At 42.1% G+C, this 24,106-nt stretch overlaps 1 protein-coding gene across 1 annotated transcript in view; it reads right to left on the minus strand.

Moving 5' to 3' along the window:
- LOC103357845 (glutamate receptor-interacting protein 2-like) overlaps positions 1-24,106 on the minus strand; it is a 215,168-nt gene that overhangs the window by 28,126 nt on the left and 162,936 nt on the right. The window contains exons 7-13 of the mRNA XM_008282571.1: positions 19,477-19,622; positions 18,926-19,073; positions 16,789-16,958; positions 9,256-9,411; positions 8,752-8,904; positions 8,482-8,668; positions 1,505-1,650 (exon numbers count right to left, since the gene is read on the minus strand). Of these exons, the coding sequence (XP_008280793.1) occupies positions 1,505-1,650; positions 8,482-8,668; positions 8,752-8,904; positions 9,256-9,411; positions 16,789-16,958; positions 18,926-19,073; positions 19,477-19,622 (1,106 nt within the window). The remainder of the gene's footprint in view (positions 1-1,504; positions 1,651-8,481; positions 8,669-8,751; positions 8,905-9,255; positions 9,412-16,788; positions 16,959-18,925; positions 19,074-19,476; positions 19,623-24,106) is intronic.

Here is a 24,106-nt window from a genome sequence, read left to right on the forward strand (position 1 = left end):
ATTATTTTTTAATTTATTTTTAAAATGATTTTTTTCATTTTTCTTTTAATTTTTTAATTTATTTTTTATAATGTTGCTTTAAAAACAATGAAAATATGTGCACAATGACACATATTTCCTTTGCTTTTAAAGAGACATTATAATAAATTCTTAAATATTACACCTTAATAAAAAAAATATATGACACCTACATTTAGGTTTATTGTTTGGGGATTAATCAATGATTTTCTTCCCCGTGTATAAAATGAATAAGCTCATAATTACTTGCTGCCTACGTCAATCATTAAACAAGTGGAGAAAAAAAAACTAGATCTGTAACTGCAGAGAGTTTCACAGTTTGAATCAAAGTCTCTCAGTGTGTGAACATGTTGTAAAAAATTAAGTAAATCCACAAAGCTCACAGTAGCACCAAGTAAATTATGTGCACAACAGTTCATCATAAACTTTTCATACTCTTCCTAGTGTTAAAAACGATGTAGATAATTTCTCGACTATTGTTTGAGGCGTCTGTTTTGAGTCAAACTCTTACTGTACCTTTGATAAAAACAACAAAATCCACATTCCTTAAACCTTAAAAGTAGTTAAAAACAGCAGACTGCTCCGTCTTAAGCATTCAATAAATTAAATGTTAGATATCAGCAGGCCGCCTTCAAAACAAACACTCTAGCAATTTCATTTTTTTTAAAAACCGGGATTGATTTCTGTGTCTGAGTTCAGAAACTGTTTTAGAATGCAATCTGATGTGACTTCTCTTCTCCACAGACATTAGAATTAAAGACAATAACACACTGCTTGAACTCAGAGTACTTTTCATGGGTTTAAAAGCTTGCTGATGGGGCCGTGCCCTCCAGTGAAGAGCTGTAATTATTTGTTCTGCCCTTGCCTGTACTGACACAAAAGCTCCAAGCAATAAATCTGAACAGTTTATTAAGTCGGCGCAAACGTGTTTACGCGCTGATCGGCCACAGCTCGAGAAATAGCAGGCAGGTGAATAACAGAGACGATCCTGTTACAATGCGACGCTCTGCCGGGGAAACCTGGGTCCTGGCGTTCACGGGGATGGATGCCACACTCCAGATCGATGGCAACGGCAGGACAGCGCGCCCCGCCACGCCACAAAAGCTGCTCAGGAGCAGCTCAATGAACACGATAAAGAGCCCGAGGCATTGACCCGGCCTCCAAACTGCCTGGAACAAGCCTCTTCCACAGAAGCCCCGCTGTGCAAGCCACGGGACGCAAAGAATTTGCTGCCAATATCCCATTGGCAGACACCACAGACACCCTCAAAGATCCCATGTGAAGGCCTCGATGGACCAGAGGCTGATCACTGTACGTGCTTACAATCAAAATGAGAACGTACAAAAACTGCCAAGAGCTACAATAGGTTCAACCTGCCACATAAGAGTTTTGTAAGGTAGCACTGTAATAAGAGAAAATTAGTAAAGAGATAACATTATGCTGCACCGATATGAGAGACAGAGAACTTTTGGTAAAATTCACAAACCTGCTACATCGAATTCAATCTCTAGCGTGACTTTGTTGGTCAGCGCCGCGTCTCGGAGGAGCTGATTGGCTTCCTCAAGTGTCCCGTCCTCTGTGGGGATCCCGTTGATTGACAGGAGGCGGTCTCCCACCTGCAGCAGGCCACACCTACAACGACAGGTAACATGGTGACGTCAGGAAGATATTTAAAAGCGGTTAGAATATTAGTGCTTCTAGGGAAACAACTCAGCTTTGTTGTTTTCTCAGTGAAACAGTTCCTATTTTATTTATAAGTTTGAATGCTATTTTTCCAACTTTTTAGCTGTAATCTCTGCTGTTTGCGACGCTTAATGTGACATTTTGTTCCAATAAAGGCAAAATACATTAAATAAATAACAACTTTGCATCATTCATCTTTTAATCTGTCTTTTATTTCTACTGTTGAGCATTTGCAGGGTTGTATTTTCAGTCCTCTTTAATCCACTTTGAGATTTTTTTCTTTTACTTTGTTGACATGCATGTGACACCAAAAATGAAGACATGGTTGCAAAAAGGAAAACCCACTGTCAGCTGTATGAAAATACTGCACCTACAGAAAGGAGGATGTTGACCAACGACTGGTACTGTGTTGTTGCAGCTGCACGAGGCAGCATAGCCAATTTGTTTGACCTTTTAATTCAGCATCAGCACCACAAAGTTCTGTGTGAGAGCAAAACCAGATCTGATAGTGCCCAAAGCAAAGAAACTAAGTCAGAGGTTTTTGCCGTGGCACTGATCGGGGGAAACAGTTCATTTTAATTTTCAAGGAAGAATCAATCCCCTAAAAAAATAAATAAATGAATAAAAACAAACCGGATTATTTTGGAATTATTCATTCTTATCAAATAGATTTAAGTGAGTTGTCTAGTGAACATTCCTGTATTCTTTCATGTCAAAATATACTTTGCAGAAAAACTAATTCCTACAATGTAAGTTTTTGCAAATACTGTGCAGCTCCACCAATGACTGAACAAATACACAAACAGTGACGACGACAAATGTGTGTCACGTTCGTGTGGGTGAAGAGTTTGTCTTTCAGCAGCATTAAATATGGTTGGTGAGTTATATAGGGGCTGCAAGGTGACTCAGTGGTTAGCACTGTCGCCTCGCAGCTAGAAGGTTGGTGGTTCACGTCCCAGTGAGGACACCCAGGATCTTTCTGCGTGGAGTCTCCATGTTCTCCCCGTGCAGCGTGGGTTCTCTCCGGGTTCTCCGGCTTCCTCCCACACAGTCCAAAAACATGTTGAGGTTAATTGGTGATTGTAAATTGTCCGTAGGTGTGAATGTGAGTGTGCTTGGTTGTCTGTCTCTAAGTGTGACCTGTCCAGGGTGTCCCCTGCCTTCACCCTGAGTCAGCTGGGATAGACTCCAGACTCCTAGTGAGGACTAAGTGGTGTATAGATGATGGATGGACTCATATAGGAGAAGCATAGCAATATTATCCTACTCAATCTGGTCACAGGATGCAGATTTCCCAACATGTGCAGGTAAACAGCCTCAACTAAATCACGGTTAATGGACTTTTTCAAAATGCTGCTTTGTGAACATTTCAGGTTCCTGTGCAAACAACACGACATATTCAGTAACCAGGATACTACAAATGATTATTTATGCAAAGATATGCAGCGACAGAACACTGGTACAACCTGAACTACAGGGACACCACACGTAAATACACTTCATGCATCTGCACAGGCACAGAATGAGGTTGTTCTTCGCTGGACTTTGGATCCATTTTTGACCCAAAATGTGGTCAGTGGGGATGAAATGCCTGCAGAAGTTCAGCTTAACAAGCACAGGTTTGGTCAAAAGTGGTCCTGTCAGGGTTAATAGAGCCAATATTAGTATCCAAACATGACCATCACCTTTCTCCAGCGCGCACATCTCCTCTCAGTATCATGTTTACACACCCTGACACCATTTCCTGCCTTATATAAAACCTGTTTGTGTCGCTGTTTTCTGCGCCTTTTTAAGATGTGATTACCCTCAGGGTCACAGCGCTCCCAAAGGGGCTGCGAGAAAAACTCAAGCATGTAGGTGCACTAATTGTCAGCAGCCTCCCTCCCTACCTGAGCTGTTTTCCCTTTAATTCATCTTAAATAGACAAGATGATAGAAGGAGAAGCTTCGGGCTCCCTGCTGTGTTACATATCACATTATTTTTAGCCACTGTCACTTCTAATGCTGCCGTTTGGGTATTAACGAAGCACCCACCAACCCTGGCTGCTCGCTGCATACATCTCTGGAGGAAAAGCACATTAGTTCTGACTATTAAAATCGTGAATCATGTAAATACCTTTTTTTTTCCTTGAGATATTAGTCTGTTAATTTAAAAATAAATATAAAAAAGAGAGAGAGAGAGCGAGAGCGAGATAAGCCCCTCGGAGATACTGAACCGGAAGTCAACATGACGAGAAGAGTTCAAAGCTAGCAAATTTAAGCTACACAGATCTAGCATTTAGTAGAAAGAAGTCAATTTTAAACGTTTGAAGAAGATTCCCGGTTGTAAAACTGCAATAAAAAGCACGATTTGCTCAAACAATGATCAACTTTTCAGCCGAAAATGGCGACTTTTGTGAAAGCTAATTGATAGCTAACAGCTATGCTAGCTAGCAATTAACGGAGATTTGTATTTGGAGCAAAGCTAAATTCAGTCACTGCTACCTAAACCGACATAAAACAGAAATACTTACGGATAAATATCGTCCAGCATTGTAAGAATATGGCAGCATAAAGGCAGTAAACTTTCCTTTTTTTTTAATGCCTTACGAACCTTACTTCATTTTACCACTGCTTCAGACTGACCAGCAGGTGGCAGTGTGCGCACAATCCTGATCAAGCAACAGCAATCAAACAAGCAGCAGAACAAGCAGCAAGTCTGCAGCCAGACAAAAAAAACAAAGCAACAAGAAATAAATAAACACATGTAATGAATCTGTTTATTCTGGTTTGTGCAGAACATTTCCTGATCTTTAAGCTTCTAGTTTGCAGCAATTTTACTGTGTTGCTGTATTTTTAATTGGCACTTTTTGTTCATTTCATTTTGTGCTTTTCCATCTAAAATCATCAGAGACTGTCTGCTCGATCATCTCTGATTTGCTTGAAACTCTTTCTTATCATAACCTACGGATATTTAAAATCTGTGAAATATTAGATTGATATATCAAATAATTTTCTAGGTGTTATTTTGTTTTTAAATTGCCAGTGGACCCACTGTCACTACACTTTTTGTCCATTGAAATTTGAGGTTGTTTGAACAACAATATCTCAGGAACTATGAAAGATAAAAACCTGAAATTTGCGTAGTTATTTCTAATCTGGAAATCTGTAACAGTCAACTAGTGATGTGTTTGAACCTCATGTAGCTGCATGTCACAATGATATAAAACAAAACACATAGAATATATTTTAATATGAAGTATTTGCTGATTAAAATGAAACAAAACTTATATTTGTCTAATTAATTTTTTTTTACTGATTGAGCAGTTTTGAAGTTGCATAACAAAGGCAAACATATTGGTAGACAGCAAACTAGCACATTTTATTATTCAAAGCATTGCAGGCCCACACTTGTTTGATTTTACACACCACAGCTGCTCTCAAATTCAAAACTACTTCAGCGCTGACCTCCATCGCTGATGCCTTGAAAATGACACTGAATGAAAAGCTCATCGTCTGTGATTCAGCACCATCTAAAAATCAAATCAAGATCTTGGCAGGACGATTACAGCACAGTGGGATGGGCTAACCTAACACACACTCATTAATATGATGTCAGGGTGAGCTAGCTAACCCGCTGAATCAATTAAAATCTGATGAAATGTTTGGAAAAAAAAGAAAAGTTAGGTGTCGAATCGTCTACTGTGCTATGGTAATGAATGGTGTTTCAGCAGGAGACGTTACAAAGAGGCTATAAGAATTTCTTTGAGTGACTTGAGGTCAATTATCATGACTCAGAATTGCTTCGCTGAACTAAAATAAGAGTCGTGTTCCTCTTGGCCTGGAGACGATCACAGTAGTTATCCCCTTCTGCACCGAGGAGACATGTGACGGGGGGGAAATGAAGATGAAGCGATTTGTCTCACTTTAACTTGGCCTCACCTGCCTTCAGTTACTGCCCCTTTGGATTGTTCAGGCCAGCTTGGATTTTCACTTGTCTGAATGAGGCACACGTACACAGCTGATGCTCTGCATCCTCCGTTAAGTCATGAGTGGGTGACCTGTATTAATATACAGTCAGACATTTTCATTTTGATCCACTGGGGGTCAGACGGCCTGCCAAGACTCTCATCTCCGTCTCTCTCCCTCCTCTGTTTCCCATTATCTTTGTCAGGAATCACAATTCTTCTGCTTCTTTGTCTTGTCTTTCCAATCTTTGTAATATAGTTTAAAGTTTGTCTTACTGTCTTATCTCTCTCCTCTAATAATTTGCTGTCCATCAATCTGCTTGTTTTTTCTTCTTCCCTCCTGAACTAAAACCACCAGATAAGACGTATCTGCATGGTGTCGGCTGCTCATGATATAATTTCATCTGCAGTTTGTGCGATTCTTATTTTGCACTGGTTTGATCACCGCTCACATTTGAATGTCCTGGTGTTGAGGGGAACGTGTGCATCATCATCAGTGCTGACAAAGCGCGGCGCTAATGCAGGAGCTAAATTAGGATGAGGATGTGTCTGAGTGTGTTAGACTCCCCCCTCCGCTCAGCTCTGGTTCCTGATTGTTAATGGCTTGGAAATTCAAAGGTATTCACTTGTACAGTAGGAAGGTAATGCTGAGTATGATTTGGAGATTTCCTCCATCTTGTAGGCAGATGTCTCGCAGATTCCTCGCGGTGGGTTTGCGGCAACTATACTGGCAGCGACAATGAAAAGGATCTGAAGTGGCTCGCTGCCAGCTTAACTATATCACACTATGCCATTTTCATTGTGGGGGAAATGAGCCAAATGAAACAAGCAACTGCTGCAGCATAATTAGGTTTGCTTGTTTTGAATATTTTACTGAGACTCAGATGTGGGTTTTTTTTTTTAAGCTGGTACATTTGCCTCCCAGGAATGAATAGCAAATGTCAAAACTTTTAATTAAAAATATCATATATGAACAGACAATAGTTTAGTTTACCTATTGCAGATTTCTGATTTAACCTCAATAATGAGTAATATTTAGCATTTTGCGACTCGTGCTGCATTACAGACATTTTAAATTATACTAAACAGCATTTATGGAGGAAACTTCCAGCAGCACTAATGTGGGATAATTACAAGTTAAAAGCTTAACAGAGGATGCCCTCGTTGGTCACCGCTGCACAAGACTTATGGTTTTAAAGGCTGTAAGTTGCGGTTAAGTGTAATCCGGGGTGATGTGGAGGGGTTTATTTGGATTCACACTGTCAAGCGGAAAGAAAGGTACTTATTGATTCCTCCGGCGTGGGCGAGGGGAAGCTAGCTAATTAGTGTTGTTAGCGTGGGCGCTAATGGAGAAGGGAGTGCGGCCTCGGGGTGCAGAAACACACCCAGCACTTAGAGAAGCTGTTAATATGATGGAAACATCAATCAGCAGACACATGCACACACACACACACACACACACAAAGCAGGCACAATTGAGAATTCATACAGAGAAACTTAAATCAAGCCACGTGCACGATTTACAGAGCAACAAAAGACGCGATCCGTGCAGAGGATTGTGAACGCTTGCACGTCAGGGTTTTTTTGGAAAACCCTTCCTACGCTCGCGCACAGAAATTCTTCAAAATGTTTCATACACCCACACACAACACGGAGCCAAGTGGAGCTGTTAATACACTGCAACATCAGTGTCACACACACCCACCCACACAAACACTGACATTCAACAGTGGAAGCTCGGTAAAGCTGCTAATGTGGCGTTAAAGTCAGCACATGTCCTCGCACACAAACACAGAGAGAGCCATTAGTGGAGCTGTAGTACAACGGCAACATAAATCACACAAACACAGACGTACTGTGCAATGTACAGCCCTTTCAAACAACACACCCACACGGTACGACGCTGTACTCGGGGAGACGTTCACTTCATGTGTAGACTCAGTGTTTCGGCTTCAGCTGACCAACTTCATCATCAGAAAGGTTTTATTGTTTGTCTGTTTCAGTGCAAAACAGCAACATATAGATTTTAAAAAGTGTTGCCAGTCAGTAGGCAGTAAGTAAAACAAATAAGAAGCAGTTCTACAAATCCAATTAGCAGCGAATTTAATAAAGGGATTATGAGTCACCAAAAGTAATGGAAATACTTCAAGTGAGCAGGAATGTGCAAATTGAAATGCCATAAAAACAGTATTAATCTGCTGCATTAGTGATGTTTGTTTCTGAAATTGTTTTAGTCTTCAGTCCTTCCATTTTAAAAGTCTAGAGTTTCTCACAGTTGGACTTCTTTTTAAAACCAACACATCTTCATGCAAAACACAAAATTCTCTGAATGTGTATGATCATTTTAATATGACACTATCCAAAAAATTACATATATATATAAAAACAGGAACAACTCAAAAAAAACTTTGATTATTTTCAATTTTTCACAATAAAATGCTCAAAAAAATAACTTTTTAAACAGTTTTTTATATTCTTGAGTATGCTATTGTCTATTTTTTATACTTTTCTATTTACTTTTTATATTTTCTAAAATATTTTTTACATGTTTATACTTATAATTTAGATATTTTTTATAATTAAGATGAGTATATGTATAAGTAGTATTATAAGTATGTATAGTATAAGTATGTATATTATTCAATATAATACAACTGCAGCATTTGCATGTGTCGGGTAAGTTTTGAAGCATAGTTAACTATAAGATTAAAAGAACTGTACCAAGGTAAAAGTGCATTTTCAACAAAAGGCTATCGTTGTGCAGCCGGTTACGATTTAATTCAGGGTGTGATCTGTCTCTGTCTGTTTGACTGAATGACCAGGAGTGGGCTCACCTCTCTGCCGAGCTGTCAGGCTCTATGAATCGGATAAGCGGCGGCGCAGACAGTGTTTCGGTGGCAAATATTCCTCCCTGCAGCTGGACACCAAAGCCGTTGAGTGGGTCACCTGTTAGGACAACCTCACTGGTCTCCACGTGAACCACCTGACCGCCCGGACCCACCGAACTGGACGCCAGGGACACTAAACACACACATGTGGACACATTAAATGGATGTTCATCCATTCAGAGAAATTATTCAGACACACAGACAGATGGAACCTACATGAGCTCTTGTGCTCTTTCTTCCTTTGCCGCCGTTTGAGCAGCGAGTTGCGAGGACTCATGGGGACTGTAGGCCTGGGCAGGGTGCTGGAGCTCTGGCTGCTGGGGCCCGACGTGGTCGTAGAGCCCGGAGAGAAACTGGCAGACACCAGAGCTGCAAAGAAGAGAAAGATTATGTTCATTCTTTCAATACTGCAATACCTGGGCAGGAAAGCAGGTATTTACGAATTAATTAAAACCTTGAGGAAGCAGAAAAGGAAAAAAAGGGTAACAGATAAATCATGTTGCTACAGGTGGGGAAAGAGGAATTAAATTAAAAAGAGTAATCAAGGCCTAAAGAGCGCAGGGCAAATTCAACAGACACAAACAGCCCAACAGAACAATAACATATTTAATATTTTTGTCACAGCAGGAGGCTGAAACAGTAGATGAGGCTTTAAACCTCTTCGGTGGCAACCCGACAGACCGAGTTGTGTTCTTATTACGTCTGTGTTAGCGTTCTTACACTTGCAGTAGTCGAGGCTGTTGATCGTGTTGTTGTTGGAGGCGGTCCACGACTTGTTGAGGGTGGAGCTTGCGTTGCAGAGGGTGGAGTTCTGGGGGTGACAGTAGTTCACACAGGGGTCCCAGGAGTGGGGATGGTCCGACTTCTGAACCTTCACTGGAACACACACACATGTCATCTGGTTACTTGTGGCAGCGGTATAAACGAAACTCTAGCCACTGCATCGCCTAAACCAGGGGTGGGCAATCCTGGTCTTCGAGGGCCACAATCCAGCATTGCCCACCCCTGGCCTAAACTGACCTTGACCCTAACCCCTACAAACCACAATCCAAGTAGGTCTTAAACTCATGTGAACTACTTGTAACCCCACATTGTGAGTATGAGAATGTATTGCTGTCTCTAGCAGCTTTTTCACGTCATGGAAATACAGTTAATGCATTTGTCCTGTAAAGATTTCAAGGTGTTGCTTTATTATCCTTACATGGGTATATTATGGGTATGACACTGGATCCTTATGGATGGACACCACTGATACTATTTGTTAAACCAGTATAAACGTTGTTAATCTCCATAATGTAATGATTGATTCCCATTTTTCTGCTTATCCGGTGTTGGGTCAAAGTGGCAGGAGGCTAATCAAGGCAATCCAGACTCTTGAGCCCCATTTTTTCGCTCCCAAGGCAATCCGAGGCCAGATAAGATATGTAATCCCTCCAGCGAGTTCTGGGTCTACCTAAAGGTCTCTTCCCAGTTGGACATACCTAGAAAATGTCCAAAGGAAAGCACCCAGGAGGCATCCTAATCAGATGCCCCCACCACTTCAGCTGGCTCTTTTGATGCAAAGGAACAGCGACTGTGTTTCGAGCTCCCTCTGAGATCATCACCTTATCGCTACAGCTGAGCCCACCACCCTACGGATTTCAGCCGCCTGTATCCAGAATCTCATTCTTTCAGTCACTACCCAGAGCTCATGACCATATGTGAGGGTTGCAACTGGTAAACCAAGAGCTTTACCTTCCGGCTCAGCTTCCTCTTCACCATGATGATCTGGTACAAATGAGTGCACTACTGCTGATGCTGCACCACCACATCTAACCATCTCATGCTCGCTCCATTATCACTTGTGAAACAGATCCCAAGATACTTAAACTGCTTTGCTTTGGGCAGTAACTCACCCCCAACCCCAACAATCAGCATGCACTAGCAGTGGCATGTAGGGTACAGACCTCAGACTGCATATGAAGATGCACAACACATCACCACTTCCTGCTGCTATACAAAACTAAAACCAAAATATGGTGGAAATGGGTGCATCCGTCTTGAGTTTGTGTAGTTATTTACAATCAGAGTCTGAATAGTAGTGACCGTAGGGGTTCAAGATATGGTATCAAAGTCTGGCCTCAAATCCAAATATAGGCCTTGAGCATCATGTAGCCCAACCTCTGCAGTCCTGACTACTCTTGCACTACCATGGAAGCTTGGTATACACTAATTTGTTTCTAGATAACAATGATTAGTAACTGCTACTTGTCTAGCTGCATATCAGCTACTTCCCCCCCATACTGGTAAATATTAGCTTGCCTGTATCAAGGTCCAACATGATACCCAGCCCTCCATACCACATCTCCACTTGCCAGTCTCAATTTACAATAATATCCCCACCAGAAAATGGTAGCGCCCATTTCTGAGATATTTTGGTTTGACCTCCGAGGACCTCTTCTGTCCTCCACAGATAAACCTTTATTATGAGAAGAATCAAAAGACTGATATGTATGGTGTACAATGCCTCACAGGTGTACTTACATGATGTCACCAGTGATCACTTTGGAGACCATTTTAGCAGTTAATGGGAAACTTTAATTAATCAGTTCTGATGGGTTTGAAGTGCTAATGCTTGTGTGCAATATCCTCCTGTTTTACCCAATTTGCTGCACCTAATTATTATGAACGAGCGCTCGAAATCTTGACTCATACATTTGTTTATGGATTAATGGATATGAATCTGTGTAACGCTTTGTCTGGTTCGTATGAAAGTGCCGCTCTGCCTGATATTCATTATCAGGACACTTTGGAACTACGACATTTACACCAGAGATAAGAGGACAAACTGCGTTTAAATTGCTATCCATTTACAGTTGTTCTAGTGAGTCTAAGCCATGTTTAGATCCATTTGAACATCAAGTTAACTTTGACACAGAGCACAGGTTGTGGTGTGGCGTTAGAATCCGCCGTTTAGCTCTAAAACAGTCACTAAACTACGACTGAATTGTTCTCTTATATAAATATCACACATACAAGCACCTGCCAGACAATCAAATTTAAGTTTTTGTGTTTTTTTTCCCCCCAAAACACCAACTGTATGGGCGTCTCTGATTCATCGGCTCGTCATATGGCGTTCAAGCTCAACTCATTCCTTTGTCAGTTCATTAGATCGACAACAAAGTGACGATAAAACGCACGCCTGATTAAAACGCAGAAAGTCTGGTGCCATCTGTTGAAAAAAGTCGCATTTCCTCAGATGTCAGGGAGAACCTCTTGCGGGGAAACTCCCACTGCGAGCATCAGCATACAATCAAGGCTGAAGTCTGACAACCTACACAGCTTCATGTGTAATTCCTCACTGCACACACTTATCTAAACTCTGAAGTTGATCCTAAGCTGCCCCGCGCTGCCACATCCATCCAGCAGAGCTTTTGTTTCCTCGACACGCGGGTCGTCTTATCTGCGCCACTCCGATGGCGGGAAGTCTGGACGACCTCAGGGTGGGATCTGAGAAAACGTGGAAACATCCCCCCCCGCCCCGCCCTTCGTCTAATCCTCCGTGAGTAAAAATAAAGTCATTATGTCCAATGAAACACAGCGGAGAGACAGATCTGCTGACTGGAAATGGCTGCAGTCACACGGCGGCTGCAGATGCACACAGATGGGACGCACACAGCCCAGTCACTTTGTGTACGCAATTATCCTCACGTACACATGATGCAAACATGGAAGAGGATGCACTACCACACACAAATAAAGACGACCTTATGTGCATGCACGTTGATGCTGCAGATTCGCCAAACCCTAATCTATCTAGCTCCAAAGTCACACACACACACACAAGTGCAAAACCTTTAATCAGAGCGTCTATTAATAAAGCTGGCTGCAAGGTCTGCTGCAAGGCCATCAGTGTCCTAATGAGCTGTGTTCATTTCCCAACACACACACGAGGGAAGCCACACAACTGTGATTAGAAGAAGAATGAATTTTGCTTCTTAGAGACAAATGAAGGAGATGCGAGATGAGATGGCGACCTTTTGAGCCGGCGTGAGTTCAGCGTTCACATGCCAAATTTAAGGTTTTTTTTTGCCAGTTCAGAATAACAATATGGAGACAAGTTAAGAAAGAAAGAGCATTTGCCAGATGAGATGTATGTATAGGAGACGGGAGGAAGGGAGATTAAGAGGGGAGAAGAGATGAGAGGAAAAGGACGGGAGAGAGGAGGAGGAGGTTTCAGGCTGTAAGCAGTTTCTGACAGCTGTAAGAGAGGTGTAATGACTTTAATTAAATACCATCCTGCCTTTACACTCCCCGTCAGTCTACTTCTCATTCATCCATCACTTTTCTTTTTAAGTGTCTCTCTTCCTGGCCTTTCACGCCGAAAACCAACTCCCACCCCACACGAATTCTATAGAAAGTAGTGGTTTCAGTCTGGCACAAGTCGAGAATATCTACTTTTTATTCTCAGTCTTTCCGCCGCTCCTTTAATCCTGCCTTTCTCATGAGTCTCTAATCAGGTCAACGGTAAAAAAAAAAAAAATGCTGTGCAGATTTTTCCAGCAAACAGGATAAAAAAGGTAAAAAGGTGTGTGTGTGTGCACATAGGCGTGAAATAAATAAACTCATGCTTAATCACAGGTCCTACATGTGTGTGATCATGCCTGCCGCTGTGTGTTTCTAATTGTGTGCGTGTCTCATTGTGCGAGCGCGATGTGTGCGTACATTTGTCACACTTAAGCCCCCCTCAGCTGTGAGCATTAACCCAGGATAATAAAGCAGTCGCTGGAATCAGCGTTTCCCCTGTAAATCCACTGGCACTAATTCTGTCACAGATGAAAGCCGTTGCTTGGCTATGGGTGAAGAAACACTCCTTCAACTAATTAGGCACAAAGTTGCCGTCGCAGCCAAAATATTCCTCAATCAGTGTAGTGTGAGAGAGGACGGAGGGTTGAAAAGACACTGAATGGGATATTTTTCCACTTTGATCTGCTAAATGTGTGTGAAGTCACTTCAGTGGGACTAAATCCAACCAAAATCTTTATTAGTGGTTTGTCTGTCTTGGTCATTTCTTCTCCACTAGTTAGGCTGAGGATGACAAACATTATAAAAATATTCTTACTTGCTGCAATACAACAAGCAGCGGCAATGCTTACCTACGATAATTATTCACCTGTGTTCCACTCGCTCAGCAGGCGAGAGCTAAAGACAACATGTTCCAGTGTTTTAGTAAAAAAAAACCAGACGATTCTCTATTTCACTTCACACATCAATAAGTTGGAGCGCATCCACACGCAACAGGCGTCCGCGAACGCCTCTTCTGAGTCGCATTAATGGCAGACGAGAGAGAAACGTATTCATCACAGAGTTATCGCATGTCTGACACAACATAATCAAACGGTGGTAACAGCTGCTGCGGCACAAGGTGTGAAAGAAAAAAAACAACAACACAAGCTGGAGTTTGACCACATGACACAAACCATCTGGTTGGCAGTCAGTTTTTTTTTTTTTTTTTTTTTTAAATTCATGCCATGATGAGGCTTTGTTAGTTTATTAATTTGAGTTGGTTTAATTAATTCACAGTCAAAACCTGTTTTTTTTTTTAATTCTTGGGCCGCCGTTTCAGCTCACCTGGTTGAGCTGGTGACCCATGTACTGGGGCTATAGTCTCCGATGCCATGGGTTCGAATCTCGTTTATGGATCTTTGCTGCAACCCATTTCCCTATTCTTCTCCCCCACTTTCCTGTCTCTCCTTCGACTGTCCTATCTAATAAAGGGCTTTTTTGTTCTTTTATCGTTTTATTGTCTTTAACACTGCCTTATCCAATTTCTTAATTCAACCTCGTAAATTGCATTTTCTCATATGATATTTCCATTCAATCCTATTTTCCTATTTAATGGACGGTTGTTGGTTAGCTGTAGTACTTGATTGTGCCACCAGGTGGAGCCTTTTCCTGTTTAATACTGACTACTGGCAGCTCCATGTTGGGAGGCAGAGAGCATTGTGGGGGTTTATCCGGTAAGGCGGCACCATGACAAAGTCTTTTGTGAGGCTTGAAGGCTTCTGGTCAGAGTTTGTATGTTGCAGATCAGCTGGGTTTAAAAAAGACTAGATTGATATGGCTGCTGTTATGACTGCGGTCGTATTTGTTCACAGAATGCTATTTATTCCTTTGATCTGTGTGTGTTCCTATTGAATATGTAAATAGGGCCGTGCCATAGCGAGGACCGGATTGGCAGACCAATGGAAGTGCCAGTATTAAATACAGGAGGAGGACTTCACCGGTGTGCAGAGAGGGTCGGATGGGCGGGGTCATCCTTCACCGGCGTCCCAACTGGCACAAAGCTCAGCGTTTAGTGTTTAGTAAATCTGTATGAATAGAGCGAGCTGCTACCTTTTTGTTTAAACTCGTTTTCTCCTGTTTAAATTAGAGAGGGAGGCCAGACTTTTATTTTGATAGGTAAGTTGGAACGCCCATAGTTTTGGTTGCTGTTTTGGGTAGAGCTCACTCTTACTTTACATCACCTTGTAGTTATTTTTGGTTAAACCATCACCGTTGTTCCAACATCACAGCTATTATAAATAAATAATTACTTTTCCTGTGAAACTGCTGCGGTGTGGCTGCAGACGGATGGCGCATTCATGCTGCGTTCAAGCACCCCGAGGCTGGGCGTAACACTGCAGTTATTAAAAAGTGATTGCAACATGCATCTGCCACAAACTCTTCTCTCCCTTTAAGCAAACTGTGTGACAGCGACCGTGAACGAAGGATCTGGCTCATGTTGGAACAAACCTGATCAGCGCCAATCCCGATCATTGATATCGTCTCAGGACATCCCTACTTGTAAGCTTTCTTTGAGATAAACAAACAAAACAGAGTCAAATTCTTCACATGTTTGGCCTAAAAAGTAAATTCTGTTGGACACAAAGTTGTAGCCATGAGAGCAGACAATCCTCTAAATGTGGGTGTATCTGCAAAAAAAACATGGATGCGTCACACACATCGTCATCCAAGCGGCACAAAAGATCCGCACAATCACCACAATTTCAAAGTGGGCACACAAGCGCTGCGTCTCCAGCTGATCAGGAAAGCGACCTTCATCATCGGCACTGAAACGGGCACTATTCAGCCAACGACTGAGGCCACCATGCCCTCAAAACCGAAGTGAGTTATGAGAAATCCTACACGCCCACTTCCTGGCCTGGAGGTGATTCAGCAGAGCGTCTATTCTTCTGTTCTCCTTCTATTAACGACCATCACACTGTTCACATATAAGGTGAGTTTTTCTGATCTCATGTTGCGATTTTAGAGACATATTTTACACTCCTGAGTTTCTGCATTGTAGCACGCTGCATTTTCTGTGCTGCAGATTTTGCACAACACATTTTACAAACGTGTTTATTACATCACTGTAAGTCTTCAGTGTATTTCAGTGCTTCTGTGGTTAGTTGTTGTGCTGGAAATATTTAATGTTCTGTGTTAGATGTGGGTTTTTTTGACTGTGATTGTACCTGTCATAACCAAGAAATGCAAATGATTGATAAAGTATCTATATATCTGTCTGATTCATTATCTAGTCAAAGGTGAAATGTGGTCACGGTCTCTGCTTCTGTTCCTGAGTCATTGTGTTGAATAATGGCCAGAAAAGTCGAATGTTGTCACAGTAAAGCTGATCTTTGACCTTTTAGTATAAAATGTCATCACTGCATTGTTTTATCTGTTTAGACATTTGTGCAAATTTTCTTTTCAATTCTTGAGTAATGACCAAAAACATCTTTTGTGAGGTCACGGTGACATTTGCCCACCAAATTCTTGTGCAAAATTTGACGCGACTCGTCCAAGGCATTCCCTAAACACCACGTCTGCTGGAACAGGAATAATGCCGCAGCTGTCGACGGTCCAGAGGCATTAAAAGAGCCACAAATGCAATCAACAAATGATGGCGGCATCATGAAATAATGAAGTGGTATCACAAGATGATGATGATAGATGGAGTAATGGATGCTCTTGCTTTCCACCAGTAATTAGCAGTGGCTTTTTTCCCAGCTTCCCAAACGCTGGGCTCGATGTTGCCGTGACAATGTTTTGATTACAGTCGACTTAATGAAGCTGTAGCATAAGTAATGATGGAGCAGCAGGACAAAGTGGAGGCTTTGGTGTGATACGAGTTGTGTAACCTGCATGTAAGAGAATGTGGCGTCCAACTGCCCAACAGCACAAAATATAGATAAAGAAGGTTTACAAGCTGAGACGTGATTCTAAAACACCCACCTGTGTCGTGCTGCTTCCCAGTTAGCCTCGTTTGATGCGAGGGGAGTATTTCTAACTTGACCAGTTCCGTCGTGCTCGCTAGTAGCTGCGTCGCCTCCAGGACCGTGCAGTGTTCTGTCGACGTCCCATCTATGGACAGCAGGTGATCCCCAGCATGCAGCGCTCCACATCTGGTGCATCGGGCAGAAATGGAGGATAAAGAAAGGAGATGCTATTATAGGAAACAGGATAAACAAGCGACTTTTTCCTTCTTTTGCTATTCTCAATTTGCAGCTGCGTGGGAATGAATAGCAGCATAAACATAGCCCTCCGCTGTCAACCTGCGCTGTTGACTGAGGTTATTTTAGTTCTCGTTTCGGCGCTGACGCAGAGTTCAAGTGCTTCATGTATATTTTAGAGCCAGACTGAGGCTCAGGGCTAAATCCTGTCTCCTGCTGTCTGCGTTAGTGTCGGACACAGCCGACGTGTGTTTGTCTGCGTGTTCTCGTATAGAGAGGAGATACTGTACATAAATGCAACCCCTGCACATTCGTAATCCTACAGTGTAGGACTGGCTTTGGAGGTGGGAGGAAAAAATCAATGATGTCGAGATTCTTCTACGAAAAAAACTGACTGTACTATTGAGAAAACACCAATCTGAGGATATGTTCTCCTTTTCTGAGCCCTGTCAATAAATCCTTCTGTTGTTTGTTCCTGTTTATTTCCATTTGTAAAGGACGTGGCACTCCCTCCCCTATATACACTGAAGTGACACAACAGCCGTGAAGTTTTGAGACCATCTTGGAGGCCTCCACCGATTCCTGCCCCCAAATATTTAGAGTCAAGCCCCTTTCTCGTCCCTCAAAGCTAATACCGACAGAAACGAAAGTGAAGTTACTATTTTACAGTGAGCAGAGTTTTTCTTGATATTTCTGCACATGTCAAGCACGACAATCAAAAGCGTCTTTATGCATAAAATCAGGTTCCATGTACTTTGCTTTGTTTATGTCTTCATCATATTGAATTTCTTCCTCCATACAGTGTGTGATAAAGAAGGACAAAAAAAAAACAACCAAAAAAATCCAGGTCCAGGCATTCAAGGCGGTTTAAAAAAGTAAAAGGCCTTTATTTTAGTAGGCTAAAGGCATAAAAAAAAAACAAAGCAAAACAAGCTGCAACAACCTTAAAAGTTTTTTGGCAATTTTTATTCCATATTTTCGGTTATAAGTCTTCCGCCTGCCTTTGTCATTGTTCCCAGTCGTCTGAGGAACACCAGCAGAGCTCCTGTCACTGTTCTCCTTCATACGCTACGTCATGTGGAGACGCCCGGACACATCATCGCTGATGTCTCCTGGGCTCATCGGCTGTTTTGGGTCCAGGTAGGACTGCACCGCCCACAGGTGTCACTCATTTCAGTCAAAATACAGCCAAGAAACGTGTTCAGTCAAAGCCTGAATCTCACAGCAACGTTTCTCAGGCGTCAATGAGAGTAAGTTGGGATTTTGTACAAACCTCGACAGACCCACTGCTGTCTGTGCATCACTTTTAATAAATACCTGCAGCATTGCACAGCAGCAGAAATGTTAAGTGCCTCTTTAAACCGAGGGTGATGTGCACACGTGGCACGGCAGCGATAACTTCAATGAAACAGGGTGCGAGTGTAAATAAAGCTCTCGGGTCTTTTACACATCCGACAGGTCGGCTGCCACACACAGATTCCAGGTTTATAAGGTGGAATTATTTGTGTTTGAGCTTCTCTGGATGAATCCTGAGCTCCAACAGAGCTGTGAGGACAGTTTATTTAAGACAAACCTGCCGTTACACACTCAAACCTCGACCCACTCAATGATTGTACCCTTGACTTTGTGAAGTTATAGACATTTCTATATTAATAATGCATTAGCCCTGTTTAAAACACATTCAGTCCTGTTGGGTTTTACTGCATTATACTCACTGTGTATGACATATAGCTGCATCTACAGCAAAAATCAAACCAAATAAAAAGCTCACTGCTGCTTTACCAGCTGCACCGTCGCCATGACCGGATGGTAACACCTGAAAGCGACCGCTTTGATCAACTCAGAGAGTCTTTTGTCCCCGGTTTGGCAGATGGACAGAGATTTTTTCAGAGCAAATCCAGCTGAGAGTAAACACATACCTGTCCACCACGCTGCCAGGTTTGACCCGGTCGATGACAATGACCTGTTTGTTTCGATGGCTGGCGGATGTCAGCGTGATGCCCAGCGTCGCTCCGGGCGATTTAGCAATTTCCACTAATAACGGACCAGAGGCGTTCGCCACTGTGTCTGTTTGGGGAGGGGGGAGGAAGAAAAAGTGATTGTATTTGATGTTAGCTGATGCTCACAGTCTGCAGATGCACTGACAATAACACAGCAGAGTACCTTTTAATATCTGTTCCACTAATACAATAAAGTAGCAGATAAACTCCAGGCATGAACGCCCTTGAAAGTACAAACCAGCAGATGTGATAACCAGGGGGAGTGTTTCTTTGCAGCACTTTCTGGCTGAGTTAAATTGAGCAGTTTTAACACAGAAAATAAAAAAAAGAAAAGAAAAGAGGAGAGCGTAGCCCGAGGCGGCAGAAAATGCCAACACATCAACACAAATAAACACAACAATTTTAATTTCGCTGGCATTTAAGAAAAGTCTAAGAAAGTTTTGCTGCGAGAGTGAGTTCTGGTCTCTCACCCATGATGGTGACGTCGTACTCGATCTGGAACAACGCTTCCTGTCCGCACTGAGCCAACACGCTGAGGGCGTCGCTGTGGTTGGCGTTGTGCAGCGGGACGCCGTCCACGCTCAGCAGACGATCGCCGGGACGCAGCGTGCCCTCCCTGAACACACAAACAGAAGACATTAGGCTTTAAGATACAGAAGATAAGGCTGGAATTTAGGGTTTGAATTTACCTCTTGCTGTTACAACACATAACCTCTTTAGGGTCGGTTCGCATCAATCGAGGTAAATATTTTGCATATTTTAGTGCAAAAACGCCACCAAAACATGGCCGCCACAATGTGACAGTCTTAAAAATGTTGTCCTTGGAATTATTAGTTTTTTTAGAGTTTTATTTATTTTTAAACCTGGGATTTTTTTTTTGTATTTTCACCCTTACAAACAAACAAACAAAAAACAGAAGCGTCGTAGCTGGGGAGCCATTTTAAGGGTTCAATATCTCCAGAAATAAAACTCCCACAGCCATGACATTTGCCAAAGACTAAATTGTTTCCAGTGCTTGTATGGCTCCAACAGAGGCCACATTTCTAATTATTGCTCCTTGAAAATGAACATTTTCAAACAAGTATTGCACCAAAGCCCCAGAATGTTCCAGTAAGTGTGTCTCTACATGGACGTATCCCCATTTCCTACTAAAATTCAGTCTTTGATTGACGTCTCGCCAACTTTTGAAGCCCTCTAACATCAGCAGAATTTGATGTGTTGCAAGGATGGCGAGCCAAGGTTGCAGTTTTGTGCTGTTTTGACGCGTCAAAACGGTGAACTCAGGCCCCAGAGAGTTCCTGTAAGTGTAAAAATATGGATGTGTCCACATTTCCTACTAAAAATACAGTTTTTGTTTGACATTTCGCCAACTTGTGAGGCCTCTGACATCAGTGGAATTTGATGCGCGGCAAGTACGACGAGTCAAGGTTCCAGCTTTATGCTGCTTTGACACGTCGAATCGGTGACGTGGGTTCATAAAAACGACATAAAAACTGGTGTGAATGGAGCCATTTAATCATTTGGATCAGCTGGAGACTGTCTTGTGTGTATCCTGAGCATATTTATGGTGGTAGGAGTTGTATTTCTGGAAATGGGTGAGTTAATCTGCTTTTGTTGAGGGTGAAAATACAAAAAAGTCCAAGTCTAAAAACAGAAAATTCTCAACACAGAGCCTAAATAGACACACAGACTGATATCTACCATCACATGTCTGATGAGCGTCGCTTCGTCCGAGCTTCAGTCTCACATGTTCAAGATCAAACACGCTTTGTTTTGCACGATTAGTCAAATGTTTAAAAAAAAAAAAAGCAGAGCTATAACACAATGTATACTGTATTCTTTAAAAAATGTGGAAAAAATAATCACAGATGATAAAACTTCTCTTCCCTCTCCAAACTTCCTGGACTTTCTTTAATCCTCTCATTTTCCTTTCAACATCTTATCTCCTCATCTGAGCCCTTTCCTTTCTGCCCAACCTGATCCAAGCCTCTTTCTTCTCACTTCTTCTGATCTCATCCTCCTCCCTTTTTTCTTCTCTCTCTCTCTTTCACCTTAATTTTCCGATCGAGGACGCGCTGTGGAAATGTCAGATTATGCTTTTGAATATTCAATATGTTGGTCTGGTTGACGAAACAAAAAAACAAAACAAAAACGTTTGAACACACGGAGCCGCTCGGTGTTTTCAGAGGCACTCAATGGCACGATTCAGGCAATTATTTATTTTTTCCACAAAAATGGATGTGCGGCATTTTGAATGTTCAATGCAGAGGGGCTGCATTAGGGAGCTGATAGATGCTTTATGCACGGTGCCAGAGTGTGAGTAATACAGAGCTGTCATCATCACAGCCAGAAGTTTCAAAATGTGACGCTGATAGCCCCGAAGCTTTTTAACAACATGATGCAAGCTAAGCTGGGACCAAACGGCTTTATTACAGCAGGAATTAGGTTGCACGATGGCGGTATCTCATGAAGCGTCACCGTTTTTTTGGAGAATCTCGGTGGCTCTATGTGCTCTTAACAGCATCAAAAAATAAAAAAAAGGTACCACACCTGCAGCTGCTTTAGTTTAAAGAGCGTTTCAGTGTGGATTTTCCCTTTAAAGCTCGCTTTTTGCTTGAAACAACCGTTGGTAAGGACTTCACTGACATTCAGCCTGCAGCGTCTGTTTCTGACGATGCAGTAAAAAAAAAAGCAGCTTCTTTGTGGCCTCCTGCATAAAACACCACAGCCCTCTAACACTTTGAGAGTTGGCGCTTTAATTCCCAGTGGGTAACGCTCAAAATGTAGGCACTCCTGGGACTGTATGGTGCTGTGGATTAAGTTTTTCTCCAATTGGCATATAAATGGGATATAAAGCAGCATGAATATCTCATTCGTTTCCCTCGGACTGACCCACATTTTGGAGATGATTTTCTTTAGAACGGTGTTAGATGAGCTTCGGGGCGAAATAACTCAATAGGAAAGAATTTAATCTTTAATCTTTGTCCCGGTCTGTCAATTCTGTCTGTGAACCTGTGGAAGGTTTATTCAATCTGTGTATGAACTCGTGGATTTATCTAAAATAACTTGATATAAAAAAAAATAAAATCTAATTGCGTGCTCATTTCCTGGAAAATGAAGACGTCTATTTGTAACCGCTAAAGCCATGGCTAATATAAACTGATTTTTTTGGGTAGATCTGCAATCAGTTTTGACAAATGTACACTAGATTATAGTGAACGAGGCCTTTCACGAGCCCTAAAGACGGCGTCAAAAGAGGCGTGAAATCGCTTGATCGGGAGAAATGTGATACATTAGCCGCTTTCATGCAGCGATTCTGCATCTGCCCTGATTTATTTCTGCATGCAGTCCTCACAGAGGTAGGTGCTAGCCGAGTAAAAATAGCATCCTACAGTTCTAAAGTGATTGAAGCCGCTCGGTGATCAGAGAAGGAGGGTTACACGCTCTCCTCCCGACTGAGCCGCACGAACAGATGAGTCAAGCTTCAAAATGGGACTTTTAAGCGGCGAGATTTGTGTCGCGCTAATACTGACGGGCGACAAATTAAAGAGAAAAAAAAACTAACATAAAGTGTCTTAGTCAGGTGCTGCTGTACCACAAGCCTCTGGTTTGTCATTTTTGTTCCCGTATTTGGTGTTTTAATGATGGTGGCGGACATCAGGACCCTCTAAAATCTCCCTCTGGTGATCACTTTGGTCAATGTGTGACTGGAAGCACATCATTTTCATTCACCGCTGACTTTATCTATCTGCTGCTCTCAGCTACTCAGAGTTTTCCTGAATGTTTTTTACTCGTCTGTACATGATTCATGCAGATAACTGAGGTTAACTCTTAAGGTGGTTAATCCAAGTTACACTGGTGAGAGAAGAAACTCGTCCTAAATAGCTGCTTTTAAAAAAAGTGCAAATGGTTTGTTGGAAGGCTGAATATCCACAGAGAAAACTACGTATAATATCGTTTTTATTAAGCCCGTTTCATGTGAATTAATTCTCGGTGTAAGTTGAATTATATCATTTTCGCTAAATCTAGGCTAAGCTTTTTTTTATTGGAAAAACTTGACGTGACAGTTATGACTCAGGATCTAATTTCAAACCCACAACGTGCAAATGTCTGTATTTTGGAATGAGACGTTTCATGCAGAAGACATGATTCACTTCGTCTGCGGAAAAGTGAACGGATTGAGAAAAACGCTGTCGAACCATAAACCTGTTGCTCAAAAACACAAAAAAAGCACAAAGTCCTGAAAAGAAATCCAGAGAAGAAGAAAACAGAAGCTTCTGGCGACAGAAGAAGAGTTTGACAGACAGCCGACGTTCTCGTGTGGAGCTCAGACGTTCTCATTCGACCAATCACAGCCCAGCTTCTGAAGACCGTGACATCGCATCGCTGAGCGAAGAAGCTGTTCGTAGAGGACGGTGATGAAGATGAGAAGCTAAAGTAAAGTAAATTCTAGACTATGAGCCGCTACTTTTTCCACACGCTGTGAACACTGCGGCTTAAACAACGATGCGGCTAATTTACGGACTTCTAAGAGTTTTACGAATTCCCCTCGTTACGAAAGTGACATCGAGGGCGACAACGAAAGAGAGACTGAGGAAGTTTGTGATGAAGGAATTCTGAGGCTGTTCAATTCTGACGATAGTGCGCAGGAGGAAGATGAAGATAGCGATCAAGGTCTTTTCCTGGTAAGCTGCTGTATTTCTTATTTTTTTTAACCAGCCGTGTTACAGGCACTTAAAGCATTTACGTATTTGTGCATGTTACCGGTACGCATTTAATTAAAAGTTTATAAAATCTTTCTGTGTAAAGTTAGTGGGTGCGGCTTATATTCAGGTGCGCTCAATATTCTGGGATATACTCGTTTTTCTTGCGGTTCTTAAGACGGTTCTGCTTAGTTTAATGCAAGAACATCACCTGGACGTGTCCATGTGTGCGACTATATAACGGTCCTTTACAGTTTTCCCCTTTTACTGTTTTTCAACATTGAATCTTGGTCACTTCAATTTGTCTTTTTAAACAAGAATCTACACAAAAGGCTCTTTCATGTCAGAGTGAACGCTGCTCTGAAGTTGCCGAGTTCGAGTCCAGACCTCAACACAA

This window comes from Stegastes partitus, unplaced genomic scaffold, assembly GCF_000690725.1.
Source record: "Stegastes partitus isolate 25-593 unplaced genomic scaffold, Stegastes_partitus-1.0.2 Scaffold277, whole genome shotgun sequence".
NCBI classification, from domain to species: domain Eukaryota; kingdom Metazoa; phylum Chordata; class Actinopteri; family Pomacentridae; genus Stegastes; species Stegastes partitus.